The 26,897-nt window shown below is 43.9% G+C and overlaps 1 protein-coding gene and 1 pseudogene across 1 annotated transcript; one reads left to right on the top strand and one right to left on the bottom strand.

The window, feature by feature from the left end:
• Window positions 1–24,156: 24,156 nt before the first annotated feature.
• Window positions 24,157–24,749, top strand: LOC145968348 (uncharacterized). Its single transcript, XM_083093733.1, has one exon. The coding sequence runs from the start codon at window positions 24,157–24,159 to the stop codon at window positions 24,730–24,732; it is 576 nt and encodes a 191-aa protein (XP_082949859.1). The 3' UTR covers window positions 24,733–24,749.
• On the bottom strand, window positions 24,422–25,926 carry LOC145969502 (large subunit ribosomal RNA; annotated as a pseudogene).
• Between the last annotated feature and the right edge of the window lie 971 nt (window positions 25,927–26,897).

Genomic DNA, 26,897 nt, shown 5'->3' with positions numbered 1-26,897 from the left:
AGCTTTCCAAAACACTATAATTAAGTACCTTTTCGTTAAGTACTTTTTGAGTTATGAGGCTTGAAATAATTTCTTAATTTTACATAAACCGTAAAATATCTTGTAAAATATTCATTTTTCGATTATCTTACCTTTATACTTTTACGTACAAAATAATGAGAGGAATCAACTGGTGTAAAGAAAACAGTTGTTTTTAAGAAAAAATATGGAATTGTTAATTGCAAATTATATATTTTTTCTTCAAAACAACTATGTGTTTTCTTTACACCAGTTGATTCCTCTCATTATTTTGTACGTAAAAGTATAAAGGTAAGATAATCGAAAAATGAATATTTTACAAGATATTTTACGGTTTATGTAAAATTAAGAAATTATTTCAAGCCTCATAACTCAAAAAGTACTTAACGAAAAGGTACTTAATTATAGTGTTTTGGAAAGCTCTCGAGATAAGCTACAAGAATATGCAATGACAAATAGTAGGTTCCATTTAAGAAATTGAAGGTGACCTTCATGTGACCTTCAAATAACTCTTCAAGGTCAAACCAATGATACCATCTTATGGCCCCCTCGAAACCATAAAACTTTTGTCTGAAACATTTTTCTCTAAAATGCTTTGTTTTCGAAATAATTACGTGCGTTAATTAAAATGGCTCACCCTGTATATATATACAGGGTGTTTCATTTTAATCCGACCAGTCGAATATCTCGAAAACCAAGCCCGGGAGAGAAAAATATTTCAGACAAAAGTTGTTTGGTTTCGAGGGGGCCATAAGATGGTATCATTGGTTTGACCTTGAAGAGTCATTTGAAGGTCACGTGAAGGTCACTTCAATTTTTTTAAATGGAACACCCTATATATTTTTGCACACTCTTGTAGCTTATCTCGAGAGCTTTCCAAAACACTATCATTAAGTACCTTTTCGTTAAGTACTTTTTGAGTTATGAGGGTTGAAATAATTTCTTAATTTTACATAAACCGTAAAATATCTTGTAAAATATTCACTTTTCGATTATCTTACCTTAATACTTTTATGTACAAAATAATGAGAGGAATCAATTGGTGTAAAAAAAACACATAGTTGTTTTTAAGAAAAAATATGTAATTTGCAATTAACAATTCCATATTTTTTCTTAAAAACAACTATGTGTTTTTTTTACACCAATTGATTCCTCTCATTATTATGTACGTAAAAGTATTAAGGTAAGATAATCGAAAAATGAATATTTTACTAGATATTTTACGGTTTATGTAGAATTAAGAAATTATTTCAAGCCTCATAACTCAAAAGGTACTTAACGAATAGGTACTTAATTATAGTGTTTTGGAAAGCTCTCGATGTCAGCTACAAGAATGTGCAAAAATATATAGGGTATTCCATTCAAGAAATTTAAGGTGACCTTTATGTGACCTTCAAATGACTGTTCAAGGTCAAATCATTGTCACCATCTTATGGCCCCCTCGAAACCAAACAACTTTTGTCTGAAATATTTTTCTCTCCCGGGCTTGGTTTTCGAGATATTCGACTGGTCGGATTAAAATGAAACACCCTGTATATATACAGGGTGAGCCATTTTAATTAACGCACGCAATTATTTCGGAAACAAAGCATTTTAGAGAAAAATGTTTCAGACAAAAGTTTTATGGTTTCGAGGGGGCCATAAGATGGTATCATTGGTTTGACCTTGAAGAGTTATTTGAAGGTCACATGAAGGTCACCTTCAATTTCTTAAATGGAACCTACTATTTGTCATTGCATATTCTTGTAGCTTATCTCGAGAGCTTTCCAAAACACTATAATTAAGTACCCTTTCGTTAAGTACTTTTTGAGTTATGAGGTTTGAAATAATTTCTTAATTTTACATAAACCGTAAAATATTTTGTAAAATATTCATTTTTCGATTATCTTACCTTAATACTTTTACGTACAAAATAATGAGAGGAATCAACTGGTGTAAAGAAAACACATAGTTGTTTTGAAGAAAAAATATATAATTTGCAATTAACAATTCCATATTTTTTCTTAAAAACAACTGTTTTCTTTACACCAATTGATTCCTCTCATTATTTTGTACATAAAAGTATTAAGATAAGATAATCGAAAAATGAATATTTTACAAGATATTTTACGGTTTATGTAAAATTAAGAAATTATTTCAAGCCTCATAACTCAAAAAGTACTTAACGAAAAGGTACTTAATTATAGTGTTTTGGAAAGCTCTCGAGATAAGCTACAAGAATATGCAATGACAAATAGTAGGTTCCATTTAAGAAATTGAAGGTGACCTTCATGTGACCTTCAAATAACTCTTCAAGGTCAAACCAATGATACCATCTTATGGCCCCCTCGAAACCATAAAACTTTTGTCTGAAACATTTTTCTCTAAAATGCTTTGTTTCCGAAATAATTGCGTGCGTTAATTAAAATGGCTCACCCTGTATATAAATATATATATATGTATGTATGTATGTAAGGAAATGTGAAATAATATTTTGACCTTTTATCAATTAGAAAATTGATTATATTTTATTATTTTATTATAATTTTATTTTTTATTTTTATTTATTATTTATCATTATTTTATTATTTTATTTTAATTTTATTTTTATTATTATTCATTTATTAAATTTTTTACATTTCCTTTTTAACGGAAGAGACCATCACCTTCTCGCGGTTTCCGTTGAGCAACAAGATGTACGTCATACATTAATACAAAATAATAATAAAAAATACAATTCTATTAAAATAAATTTAAATATTTTATTACAATTATTTTTTTAAAGAAATTTTTTTTAATAAAAAAGCGTACATATTGGCCGAGTGGAAAAATTTAGATAAAAATTGAGATAAAAATATGTTAGATAAAAATTTAGATAAAAATATGTAAAATTTGTTTTTGTATATGTTATATTCTCTTTTTTAAACAACATATAAACTTATAAAAAAAAATCAATAGGAAAATATTATGTGTGATAAGTATCGCTGCGATACTTGCAACGATGCAACTTGCATCGCCAACTCGCCAGCTCGAGATTTCGAGGATCACATAGCTATTGTATTCAGAGAAATAGATAAGGTACAATAGACCTCTCAGGAGAGAAGGGGACAAAAGCTAATCTATCCGTCTTCCTCTGTAAACCGAAGATGACCGAACGTCGAGCGTACACGGATGAGAGCTTATGCCTTAGTGCGCGAAAGTGGTGGGGATACAAATCGTGCCGCCGCTGGACGCAGCGTGTGCAATCTGGTAGCCTTGCCACCGCGTACTGTGTCTCGGGCCCGCACGCGCACAGCTCGGTGAGGCGCTCTCGAGGGGGCGGACGCCGCCACCGAGCATGCGGTCGAGCAGACCCGCGACCCAACGACGGAGACACCCCGCGCTTCCCAGTTAACGGCCGCGCCAGACCGGAAGCGGTCGGCCAGGCGGGCACTCCTCCTCACCGCATCTAAAGTTTTAAAATTTATGCACTTCATTCTGTTCCCACGAGTACGGTGGAAGGGATGGTCGAACGACGTAGAGCCACCATTACGCCGCAAAGCCTAAATACGCCGGGAGGACGGCAGGTATCCCGGGACGGACCTTTCGCGACCGCGACGTTTAAAGTCTACGCGATCATGCAGACCCTAGGCACGGTTCCTAACACCTTAGTCTTCAGACCTAAAGCTACGGGACCGACCGCGACGAAAGCGACCGCGACGACAACGACGACCTAACGACGCCTATCGACGAAGCCACTGACGGCAACAACCGAAACCCAAAGTACCTGAAAAGAGAAAGATTAGTAGACCCCCGGTTCCACCACCGCCGGGTACAGAACCCCAGAGGCGCAGGGTCCGGTTGGTCTTCGGCAGTCCCTGCTCCCCTTTCCCACACCGGAGTGTGAGAGAGGCGAACGGAGTGAAGATAGGCCACCGGTGTGAGTGGAATGGAAGTAGTGGGAAAGGAGAAAGGATAGGAGAGAGCCGCTTTTCATCGACGGAACAGAGTGAACCCTGTCCGCAATTTCACAGCCCGACGGGCGGGGAACGTGTCGACGAGCACGTGCCGGCCCACCACCTCGAATAAGGCGGAGGTTCCGCCTAAAGCACAGCCGTCAGCCATTCCTCCAGAGTTCCGATTAGCCCTGAAAAGGAGGAAAGATGAGCCGTATGTGAGCCACATATAAGCCATTTGGTCAGCAAGGCTGACACCGACTCGTAGCTATGCTGTGCAGGATACTCTGAAAGATCCCAACCGCTTCTCCTCAATTGCAAAGAGACGAGCCAAATGTTTGGCTGTCGAGGAGCCTGCGGCGCCAGCAATCACTTAGCCGTTGTACCGGAAGGCACAACGTTACCATCAGGAACCGCGGGGAGGTGTGAAAAACTGACTTGATACAGGAGAGGTTGGTGAATGCGCATCACGTGTGTGAAGTTGGCATCTCAACTTTCAGCATCTCATAAATAAACTCCAGATTTACTTGCATCCAGCATAGTTCTACAGTTCTTGATAGGTTTTAACAATAGTTCCATCGAATTACCTTTTAAAATCGCGTTTTTATAATTGAGATGCTAACTTCCAATAACGCTAGATAGCATCTCATCGTATTTCACATTATTGATCATGGAGGTTTAAGAATCCGTAGAGTTCTACTACCTAGACATGTCCTGTCAAGAGTTCTGACGATTAAACTCCATAAAAAATAATTTATTGTCGTTGAGGTGAGATGCCGGTCGATTTTCGTTAATTCTTCTCAATATGAAATATTTCTCGTAGAGTTCTGGGCATGTACATTGCATTTCTAAAGAGTTCTGATGATTAAAACAATTCGAAATTTTTTAGACAATTATTTTGTCCGAAAAATCTTATATTTTGGTATATAGAGGTGAGATACCGGTCGATTTTCGTTAGTTCTTCTCAATATAAAATATTTATCGTATAGTTTTGAGCATGTACATTGCATTTCTAAAGAGTTCTGATGATTAAAACAATTAGAAATTTTTTAAAGTAATGATTTTACCCGAAAATCGCGTATTTTCGAGTATAGAGGTGAGATGCTGGTCTATTTTCGATAGTTCTGTTTATAATATAAAACGGTTTTCGTAAAATTATCATGATATCTCTTACGCTTAGCATTACTCGGAACCAACGACGGGGACGTGGTAAGACATGGCTCCATTTCTTTTTTTGTTTTTTTTATATTTTTATATTTTTTTGTGTTTTTATATTTTTTGCTTTTTTTCTATATTTTTTGTGTTTTTTATATATTTCTATAATTATTATGTATTTTAAATATTCCTTAAATAGGTTAACTTCTCAAAATCTTGCATTTGATATGCTTGAGAAATACACCGAATATAGAATTGTCGTATTGCAATTAATTTTTTGTCAAAGCATTTCCACCGGGACACCATTGCAATAAAGTGACTTACATGGAGTGACTTACATAAAGCGACTTATATATGACGCTGGCATAACGGGAGAATCTCAGACTATAGCATCATAACATTTTTGTAAATAATCTCGCAAATCATTATATCTGCCAAATATTTCCGCAACAGCATTCACCAAAGCGCGTCCAAAGTCACATACGACTGTAGGAGGTCGAGGTGCACCTTTTGTCAAAAGAAGTCGTAAAAAATGCGCAATTAGAAACGATCTTTGATCAGCGGATACCATCTGAAAAACTGGTACACTTCCCTCCTTAGATACCACCATGCATTGATATAGAAACACATGTGGACTGTGTTTCGTAGCCCGTTTCGCTATACTTCCCGTTGCATCGATTGTTAGAACTGCACTTGGATTTTTTTTGCATCGAGCAGTATAGATTTGTTGCTGTTCCGGTGACCAGTACATGCAATGAAATTTTAATAAACCAATGCTGTGAATAGAACCCGCATATTTTCCATAATTTGAATAATGAAGTAAGTTGATCGGAGAATTTACGAAATCCAATCCGAGTAACTTAAGCAATTGCTGCTCTTTTGCTTTGCGTAAGGTACCTCGTACCGCGCCTCGTACCGCGAGCCATTACCCAGCAATTTTCTCCTCTTCGCTGGCTCGACCAGAACAGCAAGCAGGCCATGCACTACCAAAAGGCCACCGTTTTCATCGCATGCTGACGGTGCCTAAAATCTTTCGATGCTGCTTGACAGACAGCATCTCTAGCGGCGGCGTGTGGCTTTCGCCGCTCCGGCAAATTTTGGCGAATCTTGCCGTCGCTCCGCGCGCGCGCGCACGTACCCCGCCTCAGCACCCATATGGGGTAGTCGGGGATGCCGGCGTGTTGCTTTCAGAGCTGACTCCGAAAATGGTAGAGAAGCAGTGGAAAAATAAAATATAGAAAGAGGAAATTTATTTCTCAGGGTGGAGAGCATTGGAGACACCCTATAAAAGAGGAAATTTATTCCTCAGGGTGGAGAGCATTGGAGCCACCCTAGCGCGTCGCAACTCGGCCGCGGGAGACGCTACCAGCGAGCATGAGCGTTGAGCGCTCTTGGACTGATCTTCGGGATCGCACCCAGACAGGGACCAGTATACGCGCCAGCAGCGTGCGTCTCGTCCCGATAAAGTCGGGACACGCCGCGACACATGATGACCGGTCCCACCATCCAGACGCAATCCCGCGCCTAAGATCAGTCCGTTCAGGAGTAGGTACGCCGTCGGAGCTCGGCAGGCGAGCCAGGCATCGCGAAGTAACGTTCCTCTCCCTACATTCTTCCTTGGATGTACTTTTATTCATTTATTAATGGGCCCCCCCTCTTAGGGCTCTCCACTGCCTCTACTCGGGTCGCTTAAGCGCCAGAGGTCAACCTCGCACGCCCGCCGCCCCAAGCGGCCTAGCAAGCCGTAGCTTGCTTCGCTTATTACACCAAGATCATTTCTGTTATTTATTTGCTTTTTTTCTCTTCCTTTCTTTTATCGCTTTTGCATATTCTGATCTCACCATCTACTAAATTCATGCGGGACGACTCACAGTACGTCTCGACAGTAGATAGGGACATTTTTTTTCTTTTTTTTTCATTACGTCGACGACTCTTCTGCGGCTCGAGCATCAACTCATTGCCGCTTTATCCTATTTCATTTTCAATGTTGTCTCTTGCTCTAAAATCTTCTTTCTTGAATGTCTGTTATAATTTATTTTAGCTAATTTTTCTTTTACTTTTCAGATTTCTCGGTCACTTAGCCGCTACGCTGTGGCGCAACGTTGCCCGTCCTAGCCACGAGGAGGCGGACCATCTACTGTCATCTGTTTTTGTCAAGCAGGTTTTGTATGTCTATTTTTCCTTTCGTGTACTTCTTGTGTCTTCACTCTTCTTTCTTCTTTCTTGTTTCTTGTTTCTTGTTTCTTCTTATCTTCTTTCTTCTAAGTTTCCTCTTAATCGAAAAGTTCTATTAATTTTTGGCTTTCCTTTTCAGGTTCCTTTCAGTGTCGAGAGTCTACAGTTTCCCGGTAAGTATTTCTCTTGTCGTAGTTCTCTTGTCAAAGATTTCTTTGGCAAATTGAAGGAACTTATAATAGTTAAGTTCACTTTCAATCATTTCTGATTTTAGTAAGTCGCTAATTTTCAAGTCTTGCTTTCTCAGGTCGTCATTTAAACCACAGAAATAAATTAAGTGATCCACTGTTTCCTCTTCTCCACAGTACTGACAAGAGGCGTCTTCCACAGCACCTCTTTTATACAAGGATGAGTTCATAGGCCCGTATCCAGTGATTATGTACACAAGCTCTCTACTTGGTTTAAACCAGCTTCTGCTTTCAGCGAAGTTTACATCTTTTATAAAGTTGAAAGTAGCTCTTCCTCGTGTATCTTCATTCCACCTTATCTGCCATTCTTGTCTTAGAAGTACCTGTACTGTGCTCAGCTCTTGAGTTATATCAAAAGACACGTCGTCATTAGGCTGAAATAGGTAATTTCCTCATTCCACCTGAATGTTCCTTTTTATTTTAGAAATTATGCCTTTTTTAACAATTTCCAGGTCCAGCGGAGGTTTACCAGATAAAACCTGCATTGAAACTGTTGCTGTAGTTCTACATGCCCTGGTAAGCAGGAGCAGCAAGGCCCGCTGCGTCGCAAGCAAACTTTTTTGGACCATTGAGTGAGTTGTTTTATCGTACCACCCAACAGCTCCATACGTTATAATAGGCAAGGCAACCGCGTCATAAAGTACTTCAATTATATGTCTTTTTATACCCCATTTTTCTCGAGCAATCCTTCTGATAGACATTATAAAATTCGTCACTTTGTTTCTGAGATGTTTCACATGCAAAATAAAATTTAGCTTGTCACCAATTATCAGACCTCGTCTCATTTGAATAAATAATGTTCTTATTGTCAATTTTTAAAATCGGTAGCCTATTCTTGTCCAACTTGCCTTTTACGAGAAGGGCAGTAGTCTTCGCAATCGAAACTCTTAGTTTGTATAGATTACACCATCCTGTCAAATCTTCTAAAACTTTTCTTCCTATATCTTCCAGCTCTCTTCTGGAGTTGGCTTTTATTATGATTGCCAAGTCATCCGCGTACGCTATCACTTCAGTTTGTGCACTGTTAAAGTTCGTCTCGATTTGATTTAGCAGTTCATCCATCGCCCAGTTCCAGGCAGCCGGTCCAAGTATTGATCCTTGGGGACAGCTTCTTTCCATCTGACGTTCTAACTTGTCATACTTCGTCCTGACCAGCATTTTCCTGTTGTCGAAGTAGCTCTTTAAAATCGACAAAAGAGTGCCACTACACCCTGAATTCATAACTCTTGCCATTAGAGCCGGCCACCATATGTTATCGAAGGCCCCTTCAATATCCACAAACACCGCTACAGCATATTTCTTATTCGTTTCAATGATACTTTGTCTTAATGTAAGAAAGGCATCCTCTGTCGACTTCTTCTTTCTGAAACCAAATTGTCTTTCAGAATTTAGTCCCAGATCCTCGTAGCATGCCTGTATTCGATCCATAATTATACGCTCGTAGACATTTCCTATTGTAGGCAATAGGGCAATTGGTCTGTATGAATTCAGTTTAGACCGATCTTGTCTTTTAGTATAAAAATGAGCTCCGCAATCTTCCAGTCGCTTGGAAAGCAGGCCTCTCGGAAACAGTTATTTAATAAATTAAACATAGCCGCACCTTTCTTAAACCATAAGCATTTAAGAACTTCGTTGTGGAACATATCAATTCCTGGTGCTTTGTTATTTTTAAGTTTGCGTATTGCCTTGTCAATTTCTAACTCCGTTATTGGACTTTCAGCGTTATAGTTAAAATATCTGTCGATTTTGTCTTTAATGTCTTTGTGTCTATCATCTTCTTGTTCCAGGTTATCGGGGGGAACCGCCTTTTCCATTAGTGCACAAAAGGTTTCTCGCCAACCCATCGTCGTACATCCCGAAGGCAACACCAAGGAGCAAGCCGTCTCAGATGTACGTATCTTTTCCCTGACGATTTTATAAACGATGCTCCACGGATCTCTATTCCCTTCTACCGTGACAAATTCCTTCCACGATTCTTTCTTACTTTTTCTAATCAAGGAAACGTATTTATTTCTGCTCTCTCTATAGGCTTCCTCGCAGAACTGGATAGAGTCGATTATATTCATTTTCCGTGCACGCGTTAGCTGTCTTTTTGCCATTTTAGTGTCCTTTCTTAGATTGGCAATTTCGTTGTTCCACCACGGTACTGTCTTTATTCCATGCTTTTTCCTTGGAATTGAACGACTACAAACATCTTCCAAGCTAGCACTGAAGAGTCACCGCACAATTTAAGTCTCACAATTTAATGTGGCCAGTTTATAAAGTACTTCATCGTTGAAGCTTGTCTCCACTAGTTCTTCGAACTTATCCCAATTTGCCTTTTTAATATTAAAATTTTGTTGCCTATATAAGACTCGTCTTTTACTCAAGCCTCAGCAGTAGCTATATAAAATCGGATTGTGATCACTCGTCGTGCAAATGTTCGAGACATTCCGTCCTGTACTGCTGTTATAATGTTTCCACTTATGATAGTCAGATCTATATTAGATTCGCCCTGAGTCGATAAAAACGTAGGCACGTCACAAGGCTTGTTTGCAACATGGAGATCGTTGTGGATTAGGAACTCCTCCACAATCCTGCCATGATTGTCTGTTACTTTAGAGTACCATGTCATCGATTTAGCGTTTGAGTCCATTGCGATTAAAACATTTTTGCCTCTTAACTTGTCCAAAATCCTCTCCAGCTTCTCGAGAAATGGCTCAATCGGCAGAGAGAATTGACAATACACGTTAATAATGTAAAGCTCCTCTGCTTCTGTGATGACATGGACGCACATAATGTGCTCCATTTCTTCGAGCGCAACTCTGAAGACCTGCACTCGTTCCTCAGCAGAAACTATCGAGACCCACGGGGCATCACAGTTGGGTTGCGTGACTCTGAGGTTTGACGATGTAAAGCCCCTCACTCTACCCTTATATGCATAGGGTTCTTGAACGCAGAGAATGTCGATGTTTCGCTCCCGCATAATCATCTCTAAGTCTACTGATGCGGCAGAGGATCGCTGAGCGTTTATTTGTGCCAATTTCAGTCCCATTTTATTTTATGCCGATACATCTCAACATGCCTCTTATATTCTGGGCACAATGCGCTCCGAACACTATGGTTCGTATCTTTTCTTCTATTCCGCACACAGTTTAGACAGGATGGTGTGCCTCTCTTCGTACAGGCAGCCTTTAAGTGGTCCTTACTGCCACATATCTCGCACAACTGATCAGTGGATTCACAAATTTTGGCAATGTGTCCGTATCCGTGGCACTTGAAACATCTTATGATGCTCAAATACTCTCTAAATTTATATGTCCTCCACATCATAAATAATCTTGATTTATTTATTAAACTTCTGTACAGTAGCCCCGGCAACTGTACAATCCAGTGCACCTTATTTTCTGAAGCTTTAATTCTAAATTTAAAATAAATATCTTTCTTGAGCTCATTTACTAGGCTCTCGTCCATATTTTCTAAATTCTTATTTATTAAGTCTTCTTTTAGATCCTCTGGTTTGAGATCCGACTCCACATCATATATAATTAAGGAAGGATTAAGTTTGCTCGGCTCTTCAGTCTTTAACCCTATTTTCCTTAAGTCCGTATGTTTTATTAGTTCTTTAGTTCTTTAATTCCACGTCTCGCTTGTCATAAACTTCCATAACAATTCCTTTACTCCTCATTTGTCTGATTCCTTTAACTTTTAACTTATTCCTCAATCCTTCCAGTCCCTTTACCAGATCCTGTTTTAACTGTTCGTTATTCCTTATGTCTTTTTCCCCGATTGGTCTTATTAAGACAACTTCATGTTCGTTTCTAATTTTCTTTTCTGTTTCAAGTATCATCGCGGGAGCAGCTTGGCCCACCGGGTAAGACAACACCTGAGCGTACGTCTTTGAGGGATCTTTATTCTGGTAAGTAGCTTTAAGTTTTTCTATCTCCAGTCTATCCGCATAAAGTTTGCTTTCAAGGAAGCTCCATTTGCTAAGAATAAACTTAATTGCACTTTTAGAGATCTTATTATTTTCATTAAAAAGGAACTCCTCTAGTGTCGCTCTTTCCTTTACAATATCTGCAAGAACAGGATTTTCTTCTAAAGAAAGATCTCTGTCCAGTTCGATCATTTCCGTAGCCAAGGTTCGCTGTTCTATATTTGAGTCTATCCTAGACTCAGTTTTCTTTGCTGGCGGAGATCGAGGAGTAGAAGTACTCCTTCTAAATATTTCCGATTCCATGTTCGCGTCCGGGGTTTTAGGCTTAGTCGTCGACGTTTTGATCAGTCCAGTTTTTAGTTTTAGGTTTAATTTATTTTTCTCCATTTTAGTCCCACGAGTATGAGAGAAACAAAATCAACCCACGCAGAGCCCTCAATACGTGGGCAAGCCTAGCCTGCTCCAGGGGGACGGCAGGTACCCTGGAGGGACCATTCGCGACCGTTGCAGCTTTGAGTCCCAACGGCCATGCATCCATCGGCATGGTGCCTTCAAACCTTGGATTCTGACTTCGTGTGCTCCAAGACCAAGTTCCTTCGGTTGTAGGTAGGTAAATCATCTCTTGATATTACGTATCTCTTCTTTGGTAGAGCTGTTTGCACTCTTTTAGGTAACCGATGCTCCTCACTTGTGCATGAGCGCCTGGCGTTCGGCTGCTGAGGAGCATACGGCGCCAGTGATCACTTAGCCGTTGTACTGGATGGCACAACGTTACCGTCGGGAATCACGAGAAGGTGTGAATGCACTGACTTGACACAGGAGGGGCTGATGAATGCGCATCCCGTATCCGACAACGCACGTTCCCTACCAGATCCTCGGGGCTCGTGAGAGGCTAAAGGACCTAACTAGAGGTCTAAATCGCTTCAACGGCCCATCCATCGCTTCTCAAGACCCCGGGCTTACCTACTCTACATCACTTGCGCTTTCAGACGCAAGCTCAGCAGAGCAGTGACACCCGGACGTCTTAGAGAGAAGCATGGTTATTTTGGGAGAACGCAGTCGCCCCGTATCGCGGGACACTGCCCGGCAGGAGAATGATGTTGTTTTCTCCTAAAGATCACCGTCAGATCGACCAATGCAGCAAGCCTCTTAGCAGCGTGTGTTATGCTGCTTTCGTAAAATATTAAAGTCCTGCGAAGCGTGGTGCTTCGAAACTGACACAAAAATATATAAGTCCCGCGCGGCGTGTTACTTTGGAACAGACACGAAAATTTATAAGTCCCGCGCGGCGTGTTGCTTCTGCAACCTACGCCAAAACTTTCTAAGTTCCGCACGGCGTGTTGCTTCAAAGCAAACCAGCTTAGTTGGTGCAACAGAGGCACGCCACCCGGAGCAGCAAGATACAGCAAGATATGATGTCACGAAGTCAGCGTTCTGCTAAGCACCAAGAGGTGAACAAAACCCAGGGTCAGACCTGGGTCACTCCCGAGACCGCCAACTAATATCCCTTGAGCCTAAGTTTAATAGCGGCGTGTTGCTTTTAAAACTTTGCGAAACTAAAGTTTGCCAGCGGCGTGTTGCTTTTTAAAAATTTCAAAAATATTTAAAGTTCGCTAGCGGCGTGTTGCTTTAGGATCCAAGATAAAGCAGCCCGAGCCCAACCTGGGCTACGCCTGAGACGTAAAGCGGCGTGTTGCTTTCAGAAGCTGACCCCGAAAACGCCTAAGTTTGAGAGCGGCGTGTTGCTTTGAGGCCTCAAGACGAGTTGAGCCTGTGCACATTGCGGCAGTAATTTAATTTAAAGGTTTTAAATGGAGGTAAACCTCCATGGGAGAGTTCTCTCTCCAGCCGCTAGACACCAAGCCAATCTCGCGTATTTGCTACAACGGGTGGCGCGACTCTTCGCAACCAACCTCGCTTATTCACCATCTTTCGTTTATCGTGTGTTTCGTAATTGTCAGTTCTGCTTCTTGCATGCATTGATTTCACCGACGGGAAGTAAGCACAGACAGCATCCCACTCTACGTCCCGACAGTAGATAGGGACAGTTTAATGTGTGAGCCGTTACCACGAATGGCAACGACTCGTGCTACCTCGCCCTTTCGGGCATACGCCACATTTTACATCCACTGTCTATCGAAACCGCCCCGAGCCGGGCGATAGAAAAATCCAGATGCGCCCACGGGATCCTTATCGCGGGAATAGACAGTTCGGACACAGACCAATGAGGCGCCTCATTACTACGCCACCCAGAAGCACCTAAAGCCGCCGATCCGCGCTTTTGCGTCCGACTCAGTGCTCCACCCCCCACTTGGCCGTGTACACGGGGAACCACGGGAAAGCCTGTCCATTTACACCCTGCCTGGATGCACGCTTCTGACCCTGTCGGGCGGAGATTTTGGTAGATTAAGATGTGGTTAGGACAGGTGGGTAGGATGCGGCCTTATGACACACCTAGGTGTCGCCCTGTTGACAGTTGGAATTTCCAGGTTGGAGCAGTCCTACCTAACCAGAAACTATCTTAAGACTACGCGACGCGACCACCGGTCGAAAGCGCGGTGATCCCGAGAAGATTACGCGGCCGCGCTTCCATTACCGAAGACTCCGACCTCTCCGGTTGAACAACGGACCCTACCTAATATTGATTCTACGACTCGTGTCTCTTTAGCCAAAGAGTTTCGCTACAAAATTCTCTAAACAGCGCAAAAGCCTCTGGACTGGAAACGAAGAAACGCGCCACGTCCGGCCATTGCTGTTTGTCTTCGGGAACTATGCTAAGCAGAACTTCCCTCTGCGCGTCGAAAATAGGGCATTCCAACAGGAAATGTTGGACCGTGTCTATCCTACTTCCGCAAATGCACGCCTCACTTTCTACAAGATTTAACGCGGCTAACCGAGCCCTAAAATCTCCGTGTCCGATGAGAGCTTGCGTGCTCCAATGATCGGTTTCTAGAGTACGCGCGGCTAATCTGTCCCGCACGTTATTAAAATAGGCGAATGTGGTACGACCCTTACTCGAAGATAGCCATTTAATCTGCCACATATTAATCACCTCGTCACGAATCTTTTGTACCTCGGCTTTGAAATCCGTTTCAGCGGAAATTTCTATATTACCGATCTTGGCGTTCTTACCTACTCTAGCGTTATAGCGCGCGATACTCTCCCGGAGAACGATGTCGACTGGAGTCGCTCCGACGGCGACGCGATTCCCACGATGCCGTACAATATGAGCTGGTTGTTGAAATAAGAACGCGGCGTTGCATTGATTTTAGAAACCTAACGCTACTTTCCGTACATAGATCGGCCCACCCCGCAGCAGCATAAGCTACCGTCGGTGCAAACACGCCCCGGTATATCGTTGATAGTGCCCTAAAGCGAAGGCCCCACTGGGCTCTTGCCAATCGACCTAGCTTCGCGAACAGCAAGCCGACCTTGCTATTTAGATATTCGCAATGTGATTTTACTTTTAAGTTTTTATCCAAGTGAACGCCAAGATATCTAACCGTTTGTTTAAACCCTATCCTCGAGTTACCGATTTTGATTATGGGCGGCCTATTTCCGAAGTCGACGGTTCTCTTTATGATCTTTCGCTTCTTATCCGGTCGCGCTCCTCCCCGTCTATCTATCGGATTTCGCGCGATCGTGTCAGACTTCAGAATGATGGCTTCAGTTTTACGCTCTGAAGCTTCGCGAACCTTTTTTTTTTTTTGATAACCCTGGAGAAATGCTTTATGCATACCCTCGCTCTCGGGGGAGAGACGAGGGTTATGCGGGACTCTTAGACGCACCAAGTGTTGGCCGTCCGGTTTACCCGCTAAAACTCCAGGAGTAGCCGTCCGCGCGTCTAGAGGGGCAGACGGGGACCCGGAACTGGCAATTGCAAGACTTCGGAATCCCCGGCTGGATTTCCCCTCCGCGCTTGGGACCCGGCAAAAGCTTCGCGAACCTACACCATTCTATTATTACCTTAACTGCACGTTGGCCTTCTGTCTCTAATTCTCTACGCGAGTTTCCCTTCACGACGACCACGAGGTCGTCTGCGTATGCGGCAAATCTATCCTGAACTGTTTCTTCCAATGTCCTCAAAAAGCCATCAAACATAAGGTTCCAGCAGGCCGGACCGAGAACGGAGCCTTGCGGGCACCCCCTCGCTACCCGTTTGGACACCTCCGCGGAACTAAGCATGATCTTGACTTCCCGGTCCTCGAAGTAGCTCCGGAGCACTTTAAATATATTTCGCGGGCAATCGCGTTTCTTAAGGCTATCTAAAATGAGGGGCCACCAGACATTATGAAAAGCCCCGGAAATGTCGAAGAGAAGTGTTATGGCGTACTTCCCTTCGGAGGCAGAGACCATTCGCCGCAACTCAACAACAGCATCCTCCGTCGATCTTCCGGGCATGAACCCGAACTGTTGACGAGAGACCTTATCCGGCGCCAGTGACGTGTCCAGCAGCCGAGATTTGAGAATTTTCTCAAAGAGCTTTCCTACCACGGAGAGGAGACAGATGGGTCTGTAAGATTTCGGGTCCCTCTCGTCCTTGTCTTCGCCCTTCAGAAGAACTCGAAGCGAGCCCCTCTTCCAGACAGAAGGAAAGACGCCCCACTGGAGGCACCCGTTGAACATCCTAACTAGCTGACCGAGGATTAATCTGCAGGCTGCTTTGAGTACGGCAACCTCTATCAAATCTATACCTGGAGTTTTATTGTTTTTAAACGTTTTAACCGCGTCAGCCACTTCCTCCACCGTAAAGAGAGGAGCATCGGCTGTATCGGGGGGATCCCTACACGAGACTCTAATTTCACGCTGCTCGGGCGTGTCCTCTATCTCCCGGTCGTCCGGAATGTGTACATCCAGGAGGTAGCTGGCGGTCTCCCTTAACGTCTGTGTGGAATATTCGCCACACCGGAGTTTGCTAAGCACCCCCCCAACCTGGAGTTTGCGCGCCTGTTGCTTGTAAACGAAGCCCCAGGGCTCCCGGTTTCCGTGCGATGTAACAAACTTCCGCCAGCTTGCGAGCCTCGCCCGCTTTACCTCCCTACAGTACTGCCTTTGCAAAGAACGATACTCCGGCAGTACCCGAAAATAAGCAGGTTCCTCTCGCCCTTTCTGAAGAACACGACGCATCCTATATACTTTTTTCTTAGCTATTGTAAGTTTTCTTGTCCACCACGGGTTGGACTTCCTAAATCTGCGCTTCCTAGGCATTGACGCGACACAGGTCTCCGTGAGTACAACTGTGAGTTTCTGCCATCTTCTCTACTTCTACTGTGGACCTGTAGTGATGCGTCGTCTCTCTTCTGCTCCGTCCTCCTGGTCGTAGTCATGACTCGATGCGTGACAGTCGGTTGAAGCTTTCTCGCTGATCCGTGATACTTAAAACAGAGAAAAGTAAAACTAGAATTAGCCAGCATATAATGTGCACGTTCGCGTATTGATGTCCTCAGTCCCCAGGGAAGTAATGATTCCCGGTTCCCCTGGGGCTGATCATAGGACAACTAGAAGAAGTTTGCCGCTTGGGTTCTTTATGGACCCCGTCGGGCAGGGGTTTTAGTGGGTAGGCCTGTCGCAGGAGACGGGAGAGCCCCACACTACCCCCCGAGCTGGTTTTGGGAGGTGTGCATAAGGATGGATCCTGGTCCTCTCCCTGTATGGGGAGATGGCCGGGATTCTGCATTTCCCCTGCCCTCCGTAAGGTAAAACAAAAAAAAAGACTTCTACTGTGGAACAGAAATCAATAGCCTCCAGTTGCGATCTTGAAAGATCTGTCAGGGTCTCAGAGAACCGTTCCCAGTCGGCCCGACTTGTGTCGAATCTTGTGTTTGCAGCTCCCCGATCGCCACCTGACTCTGTGGGCACTCTCAATCTTATGTCCACCGCCCTGTGGTCGCTGGTAGTCCAGTCACACCTCACCTTCCAATCCCAGATGAGTTTGTTCATGGATGGCGACGCCAAGGTCGCGTCGATGAATGACGAGCCTCTTGTCGTCCAAAAGGTGGGTGGCTATCCAGCATCGTTGACCACGAACATGCCAAATGCCCTGATGAGGTCCTCGAATTTGGCACCTCTATCGTCTGTCTCTTGGGGACCCCAGAGTGACGACCGGACATTGGCGTCTACACCTATGATAAGTCTCTCCCCCCTCAGTGAACGAAACACCATCTCGAGGTGCCTGAGGTACTCCTCAATCTCGTCGCTGTACTGAAAATAGCACGAAACGACGTAGAAGGAGAAGCTGGGGGCCTGCACTTCCATACAGACTAGGGATGGGCGATGTTTAAAAAAAGCATCGACATTCAAATAATCGATTTTCAAAAATAACGGTTTTTTTAAAATCAATTATGACTGAAAAAATCGATAATAATCGATTATTTCGTATTTTTTAATATTAAATTAATGGCATTATATAAAAATTATATCATCAATAATCATCAGTTATAAGAATACACACATACGCACACACACACATATATATATTACATAAGAATGTATATACATATAGAGATATACAAAATAAATAATTTTGGGAATAGAATTAAATAGAAATTAGAGAAAGGAGATAAATAATTTTATAAAACAAAAACGTTAGAATATGTAGTAAGATATATATTTGATGTATATCAGCTATGATAAGATATATAATATAATATGTATTGCATAAGTAAAAATATATCAATTTACATTTTTTCTTACACTTAGCTTTCTTATATAATGCTTTTTACATATATAATATCATTTATTTTATTTTATATATATAAGGATACCAGAAATATCATACCAGAAATTATCTACTTTTAAGGTTGATATTACATTTGTCGTATGACGAATTTTTCAAGTGTATTGATTGGCTATTGGACAAAAAATTTCTCGAGTCCATAGAAAGCAGCCAATTAATACGTTGAGAAAATATGTCGTACGACAAACGTAATACCGGCCTAAAAGCATATAAGGGCTGCGGTCAAGAAGACGCTGAGAATGCTTCGAAGCGTTTTGATTGTTTAATACGCTACTCTACCGTTTTTTAACGTAACCTTACGAAAAGTTATGTTAGTAAAATCTAGTGATAAATTTAGTAACATCGAGAAAAAAAAATATCGATATAACAATTAATCGAACATAAAAGCATCGGATAAATAATCGATTTCTTACTAAAAAAGCATCGATATTCAAATAATCGAGTGATATTTGCCCATCCCTAATACAGACACAATGTGTAGTGCTAAGCTGCGAGACGAAGACCATTTGGAAGTTGGGATTGCAGATCTCCACTGCTGCCCACGGACGTTGCGAGCGCACAGCGGCAACTTTCATCCCTATACCTAGCCCTACGAAGGTGTGACTCAAGCCCTGCTTCCTGATGTGTGGTTCCTGTAATAACAGGACGTCAAGTCGCTTTTCGACTACGAGTTGACGCACCTCGCCTGTTACCACAGCCGAACGTCGCATGTTCAGCTGCAGTATCCTAACACCCGTGGACGCATTACCTAATATAACCAAAGAACCTAGCCTGTCTAATTCTTGTGACTCCGGGCCACTCGCTTTGTGGGGTGGGGTCCGCGAATCTAACCGTCTTTTGCGTTCTGTTTGTTACGCTCGCGGTTCTAAGCGCGGATCTAATCGCACACGTTTGCACTTTGGCTACTTCGGCGGTTCCTATATTTCACTCGAGAGTAAACGACGCGGGTCTAATCGCGGTGACTAAACAGCGCTCCAGCGCTACCGACGCGGTCCTAATCGCGGTAACCGAACAACGGACTAAATTAATTCTAACGGCAGGAAAGCCGTAACCCGGGGACTGTGCACCGCCGCGTGTTGTGTCACGAGCCCGCGCGCACACAGATCGGTGAGGGGCTCTCGAGGAGGCGGAGGCCGTCACCGACCGCGCGGACGAGCAGACGCGCGACTCAACGACGGACACACCCCGCGCTTCCCTAACAGCGGCCACGCCAGACCAGAAGCGGTCAGCCAGGCGGGGACTCCTCCTCACCACGTCTAAAGATTTAAAATTAAAACATCTCATTCTGTTCCCAGGAGTACGGTGGAAGGGGTGGTCGAACGACGTAGAGCCACCTTTACGCCGCCAATCCTAAATACGCCGGGAGGACGGCAGGTATCCCGGGACGGACTGTTCACGACCGCGACATTTAAAGTCTACGTGACCATGCAGACCCTAGGCACAGTTCCTTACACCTTAGTCTTCAGAACTAAGATAACGAGACCGACCGCGACGACAACGACGACCTAACGACGCCTATCCACGAAGCGACAGACGGCAACAGCCGAAACCCGAAGTACCTGAAAAGAGAAAGGAAGATTAGTTAACCCCTGGTTCCGCCGCCGCTGAATCCAAGACCTCAGAGGCACAGGACCCGGTAGGTCTTCGGCAGCACCTGCTCCCCTTTTCCACACCGGGGTATGAGAGGGGCGAACGGAGTGGAGATAGGCCACCTGTGTGAGTGGAATGGAAGTAGTGGGAAGGAGAAAGGATAGGAGCGACCCGCTTTTCATCGACGGAACAGAGTGAACCCTGTCCGCGATTTCAAAGCCCGACAGGCGGGGAACGTGTCGACGAGCACGTGCCGGCCCACCACCTCGAATGAGGCGGAGGTTCCGCCTAAAGCACAGCCGTCGGCCATTCCTCCAGAGTTCAGATGAGCCGTATATGAGCCACATAGCCATTTGGTCAGCAGGACTGACACCGGCTCGTGGCTATGCTGTGAGATATCCTTTTTAAGTCCCTAAAAAGGGGAAAGATGAGCCGTATACGAGCCACATATGAGCCATTTGGTCAGCAGGGCTGACACCGACTCGTGGCTATGCTATGAGCTATCCTTTGTAAGTCCCTGAAAAAGGGAAGACCGATGCTCCTCAAGACGAGCCAAATCAGCTGTCGAGGAGTCTACGGCGTCAGTGATTACTTAGCCGTTGTACCACAGTATATACAGTAGCGCAACTCTCCCGATTTTGTGTAGCATAAAATGGAATGCGCATGCGCGAAGTCAGCGAGTATACTAGTACTGCCATCTGTACTTTCCTCTCATTCTCTCCTTTGGTTTTCGTTCTCTTTCTAACACATTATAATATGTAATATAAATTAAATTCAATAAAACTTGAATATATGTACATAAAGAAATTGTGAAAAATATAATACAAAATATATAATGCAAATATATATAAAAAATAGTACATATGACATGATGTGAATATTAATTAACCATTTTATATGTCATATATAACTGATAGCAGAAAAGATATATACTCATAATACTCACATATAATTTATAATATATTTACATATTAATACTTATATATATAATTTTTAATATATTTATATATTAATTGTACATACGTATATTCTATATATATATTCAAAAACTTAAAATTAAAAAAAAAACATTTAGATTAAGACTACAATCACTTAAATTTTATTATATAAAATATATATATTTATGAGCAAAATGAATAAAAAAACAAGAAATATATATTTGTTAATAATATATATTTATTTATAAACAGTTGTATTTCGTTAAAAATATTTATTTCACAAACAGAAATAATCTTGAAATTAAACTTTTTCTCTCTCAAATCAATCATCTGACCATACCTCAGCTACTCGATCCACCTCAGCATGAATCAGAAAGAGAAAATGAGAGAGTAGAAGAATAGAAACAAGAAAGTGTTCTACATTCAATTAAAATACAAATGTGAAATACGTTATAACATATATGTCATATAAACGTTTGATGTTTATATGATGTAAACATCAAACGTTTATATGACATATATGTTATAACGTATTTCACACATTTGTATTTTAATTGAATGTAAAACACTTTCTTGTTTCTCTTCTTCTACTCTCTCATTCTCTCTTTCTGATTCATGCTGAGGTGGACCGAGTAGCTGAGGTATGGTCAGATGATTTGAGAGAGAAAAGGTTTAGTTTCAAGATTATGTCTGTTTGTGAAATAAATATTTTTAACGAAATACAACTGTTTATAAATAAATATATATTATTAACAAATATATATTTCTTGTTTTTTTATTCATTTTGCTCATAAATATATATATTTTATATAATAAAATTTAAGTGATTGTAGTCTCAATCTAAATGTTTTTTTTTTAATTTTAAGTTTTTGAATATATATATAAAATATACGTATGTACAATTAATATATAAATATATTAAAAATTATATATATAAGTATTAATATGTAAATATATTATAAATTATATATGAGTATTATGAGTATATATCTTTTCTGCTATCAGTTATATATGACATAAAATGGTTAATTAATATTCACATATTGTCATATATACTATTTTTTATATATATTTGCATTATATATTTTGTATTATATTTTTTACAATTTCTTTATGTACATATATTCAAGTTTTATTGAATTTAATTTATATTACATATTATAATGTGTTAGAAAGAGAACGAAAACCAAAGGAGAGAATGAGAGGAAAGTACAGATGGCAGTACTAGTATACTCGCTGACTTCGCGCATGCGCATTTCATTTTATGCTACACAAACTTCAAAGGTGCCGACAGGGAGTTGCGCTACTGTATATACTGTGGTTGTACCGGAAGGCACAACGTTACCGTCAAGAACCACGGGGAGGTGAAAAAGCACTGACTTGACACAGGAGAGGCTGATGAATGCGCATCCTGTATCCGACAACGTACGCTCTCTACCAGATTCTCGGGGTTCGTGAGAGGCTAAGGACCTAACTAGAGTTCTAGATCGCTTCAACGGCCCAACCATCGCTTCTCAAGACCCCGGGCTTACCTGCTCTACATCACCTACGCTTTCGGAGGCAAGCTCAGCAGAGCAGTGACATCCAGACGTCCTAGAGAGAAGCATGGTTATTCTGAGGAAACGCAGTCGCCTCGTACCGCGAACCATTACCCAGCAATTTTCTCCTATTCGCTGGCTCGACCAGAACAGAAAGCAGGCCATGCACTACCAATAGGCCACCCTTTTCATCGCATGCTGACGGTGCCTAAAAATTTTTCGATGCTGCGGGACAGATAGCATCTCTAGCGGCGGCGTGTGGTTTTCGCCGCTTCGGCAAATTTTGGCGAATCGTGGTGTTGCTCCGCGCGCGCGCGCGCGTGCCACGGCCCAGCACCCATATGAGGCAGCAAACGCACAAGACACGACCTCACGAGGTCAGCGCTCTGCTAAGCACCAAGAGGTGAAGTTCCACCAGGTCATATCTGGGCACGCCTAACTCGGTTGCCGGCGTGTTGCTCGCAGAGCAGACATGACCTTAAGAGGTCAGCGCTCCGCTAAACATCAAGAGGTGAAATTCACTTAGGTCACACCTGGGCATGCCTAAGTTGGTTGCCGGCGAGTTGCTTTCAGAGCTGACCCCGAAAATGGTACAGAAGCAGTGGAAATTTTTATAAAAGTAAATAAAATAGAAAGAGGAAATTTATTCCTCATGGTGGAGAGCATTGGGGAGACACCCTATAGAAGAGGAAATTTATTCCTCAGGGTGGAGAGCATTGAATCCACCTTAGCGCGTCGCAACTCGGCCGTGGGAGACGCTGCCACAATACGAGCGTTGAGCGCTCGTGGACTGATCTTCGCGATCGCACCCAGACGGGGAACAGTATACGCGGCAGCAGCGTGCGTCTCGTCCCGATCAAAGTCAGGACACGCCGCGCCACATGATGACCGGTCCCTCCATCCAGACGCAATCCCGCGCTAAGATCAGCCCATTCAAGAGCAGGTACGCCATCGGAGCTCGGCAGGCGAGCCAAAGCATCGCGAAGAAACGTTCTCTCCCTACATTCTTCCTTGGATATTTTTCTCATTTTTCTCATTTTTCTCATTAATTTATGGGCCCCTCCTCTTAGGACCCTTCACTGCCTCTACCCGGATTGCTTAAGCGCCAGAGGTCAACCTCGCACGCTCGCCGCCCCAAGCGGCCTAGCCAGCCGTAGCCAACTTTGCTTATTCCACCAAGATCATTTCTGTTATTTATTTGCCTCTTTCTCTCTCTTCCTTTCTTTCTTTCTTTCTTTCATCGCTTTTCGCTTTTGCATATTCTGATCTCACCATCTATTAGATTCATGCGGGACGACTCACAGTACGTCCCGACAGTAGATAGGGACAGTGGGAATCCCGTTAATCCATTCATGCGCGTCACTAATTAAATGACGAGGCATTTGGCTAAAAAGAATAAATAAAAAATTGCCTTCTACCTCTTTTATTGTAATTAGAATCTTTGTACACTACACATATATATAATACAATACAATAAGGCGAGTTAGTGGAGTCAGATATATTCTCTTCTTCTGGCTTCTCTCCTTGTCATAATGGCGGTGACAGGCCTCCTCTTGGCTTGTTCTCGACAACGCTGCGGAGGCGTGGGAAAGATATCCCTCAGATATAGCGCTACTTTTTGTAATGTAGCCTTTTTGCCGGAAGCCCGGGCTTCGATAGCGATGTTGTGCAATTTTATTTCCTGGAATTCTTGGCTCCTAGGTCGCCGAAGAGACTCCAAGTAATCCAGAAAAGTATGCTGAGTGTATTAAGAGAGTCATAGTTACTCCCGCCGTTTACCCGCGCTTGCTTGAATTTCTTCACGTTAACATTCAGAGCACTGAGCAGAAATCACATTGCGTCAACACCCGCGAGGGCCATCGCAATGCTTTGTTTTAATTAGACAGTCGGATTCCCCTAGTCCGTGCCAGTTCTGAGCTGAGCGTTGAATGGCGGCCGAAGAGGACGACCACGACGGCTCACGCCGCCACGGAAGCCTCGCAGCAAGGAAGATCCGCGGGAGGCCAAGGCACGGGACCGAGCTCGGATCCTGGGACCGGCGCGAGAACACCGACCGTTCACCTCGCCCAGGCCCGGCACGTCAGCCAGACCAGCTTCCCGACCAAGCCCGACACGCCCCACTCCTCAGAGCCAATCCTTATTCCGATGTTACGGATCCAATTTGCCGACTTCCCTTACCTACATTATTCTATCGACTAGAGGCTCTTTACCTTGGAGACCTGCTGCGGATATGGGTACGAACCGGCGCGACACCTCCACGTGGCTCTCTCCTGGATTTTCAAGGTCCGAGGGGAAGATCCGGACACCGCCGCAACTGCGGTGCTCTTCGCGTTCCAAACCCTATCTCCCTGCTAGAGGTTTCCAGGAAACTCGAACGCTTATACAGAAAAGAAAACTCTTCCCGGATCTTCCGACGGCGTCTCCAGGTCATTTTGGGTTACCCCGACGAACACTCTTACGAGGGCCCGAATTGTATGCGGTTCCGCTGCCGGGTTCCGGAATAGGAACCGGATTCCCTTTCGCCCGACGGGCGTGTGTCATTATTATATATCGTATAATATATGACGAAAAAAAAAAGAAAAAAAAGAAATACCCGCGCGCGCGAGCTCTGATCGGAGAGACGATCGATCAAGCAGCGGCGCTCGAGAGAGTCTGCCGTCGTCGGGGAGAGGAGCGAGCGCGCGCTCGTCAAATCGTTCTCTCCTTGCGCGCGGCGTTTTCTCTTTCTTTTTCTCTACATATATAATCTTTCGTTTTCGACACTCGAGTATATTGTACGCCGTCATTGACATAGGATTTCCTAGGGCTTAGGATCGACTGACTCGTGCGCAACGGCTGTTCACACGAAACCCTTCTCCACGTCAGTCCTCCAGGGCCTCGCTGGAGTATTTGCTGCTACCACCAAGATCTGCACCGACGGCGGCTCCAGGCAGGCTCACGCCCAGACCCTTCTGCGCTCACCGTCGCGACCCTCCTACTCGTCAGGGCTTCGTGACGACTCGAGAGAGACGATTGTCTCGCGAGAGAGCCGCAAACGCGGTCCGACGCGCGCAACGCTCCCGTCGCCGCCCCACTTGCCGCTGACGGCAGAGTATAAGCTTGACGCTTTAGCGCCATCCATTTTCAGGGCTAGTTGCTTCGGCAGGTGAGTTGTTACACACTCCTTAGCGGATTCCGACTTCCATGGCCACCGTCCTGCTGTCTTAAGCAACCAACGCCTTTCATGGTGTCCCATGAGCGTCGAGTTGGGCGCCTTAACTCTGCGTTTGGTTCATCCCACAGCGCCAGTTCTGCTTACCAAAAATGGCCCACTTGACACTCTGATCGGAGATACTCGTGGCTTTATAATTCAAGAAAGTCAGAGATCTCACCCATTTAAAGTTTGAAAAAAGGTTGAGGTAGTTTCGGTCCCAAGGCCTCTAATCATTCGCTTTACCAGATGGGACGCGCGCGTTCCGTGCGGAACAGCTGAGTGCCAGCTATCTTGAGGGAAACTTCGGAGGGAACCAGCTACTAGATGGTTCGATTAGTCTTTTGCCCCTATACCCAGTTCCGACGATCGATTTGCACGTCAGAATCGCTACGGACATCCATCAGGGTTTCCCCTGACTTCGTCCTGACCAGGCATAGTTCACCATCTTTCGGGTCCCAATATGCGTCGATGCCGTTGCCACGGATGGATTCTGTCGCTCGTTGATCAAATGGGCGTAAAGACACGTCCGACCTCCTCCCACATACATCCCTATCTTTTTCTGGAGGCTTGCCCCAGCCCTATCTTTGGATCGATCCGCAACTGCTATTTGGTACAGTGGGGATTTTAGTATATACTAGAGGGATCTTGGGGGATGTAGTCACTCTACGACGTTGTGCTCGTCGATGCCGTTTCATACGGAAGGCCAGTCGGAAGCCAGCATGCACGCGAATACCTCCATCGGCACTTATTTGGTCAGCGAGCGACCTTTCAGGGATCCTCCATGGCAATCGGCATTGCATCCATCGAGTGAGATACCAACATCGCTCTGGAGTCGCATATCTCTGTGTTAAAAAGCAGCATTAGGTGTGAGGTCTGGATAGCTCAGTGGTCTAGAGCAGTTGCCCGGAAAGCGAAAGACTCGGGTTCGATTCCCGATCCAGCCACTTGCGCCTCACATATATTTCTAGTCTGCGAATATTGTTTTCTAGCAATTATTCGTTAGGCTGAAAAATGTGCGAATGCTCTCTCCACAGGATATGCGTCAATGCCGTTGCCACGGATGGATTCTGTCGCTCGTTGATCAAATGGGCGTAAAGACACGTCCGACCTCCTCCCACATACATCCCTATCTTTTTCTGGATCTTTCGGGTGTACGCTCTGAGTGCGCCTCTTCTCGCGTTGAGAACGAAACGCCCCGGGAGTGCGAGGCCGCGACGCGGCCCATCCTCCCTCGGTCGACGGCCACAGCCGACCTTCACTTTCATTACGCCTTCAGGTCTCGCGACAAGTCCCAATGACTCGCGTACATGTTAGACTCCTTGGTCTGTGTTTCAAGACGGATCCTAAGAGTACCCAAAGCAGTAGCGTCGCCGACCGGTATCCGTCCCCCGTGAGAGAGACGTTCGCAGGCCTGTCGAAGATGATCCATACTTTAACCAACAGCGGGCTAGGACCGGGGACGGCGCAAAGTTCGTA

This window comes from Camponotus vicinus, unplaced genomic scaffold (assembly GCF_025532165.1).
Source record: "Camponotus vicinus isolate PSW18456_S1 unplaced genomic scaffold, iyCamVici1.0 SCAF_3, whole genome shotgun sequence".
In the NCBI taxonomy this organism is placed as follows: domain Eukaryota; kingdom Metazoa; phylum Arthropoda; class Insecta; order Hymenoptera; family Formicidae; genus Camponotus; species Camponotus vicinus.
The sequence above is the reverse complement of the archived record's forward strand: the minus strand, read 5'-3'. Positions and strand labels throughout refer to the sequence as shown.

Bases quoted from the DNA above. Each gene is read 5' to 3' on its own strand.
- LOC145968348 (XM_083093733.1), top strand. From the start codon at position 24,157: ATGGCGGCCGAAGAGGACGACCACGACGGCTCACGCCGCCACGGAAGC.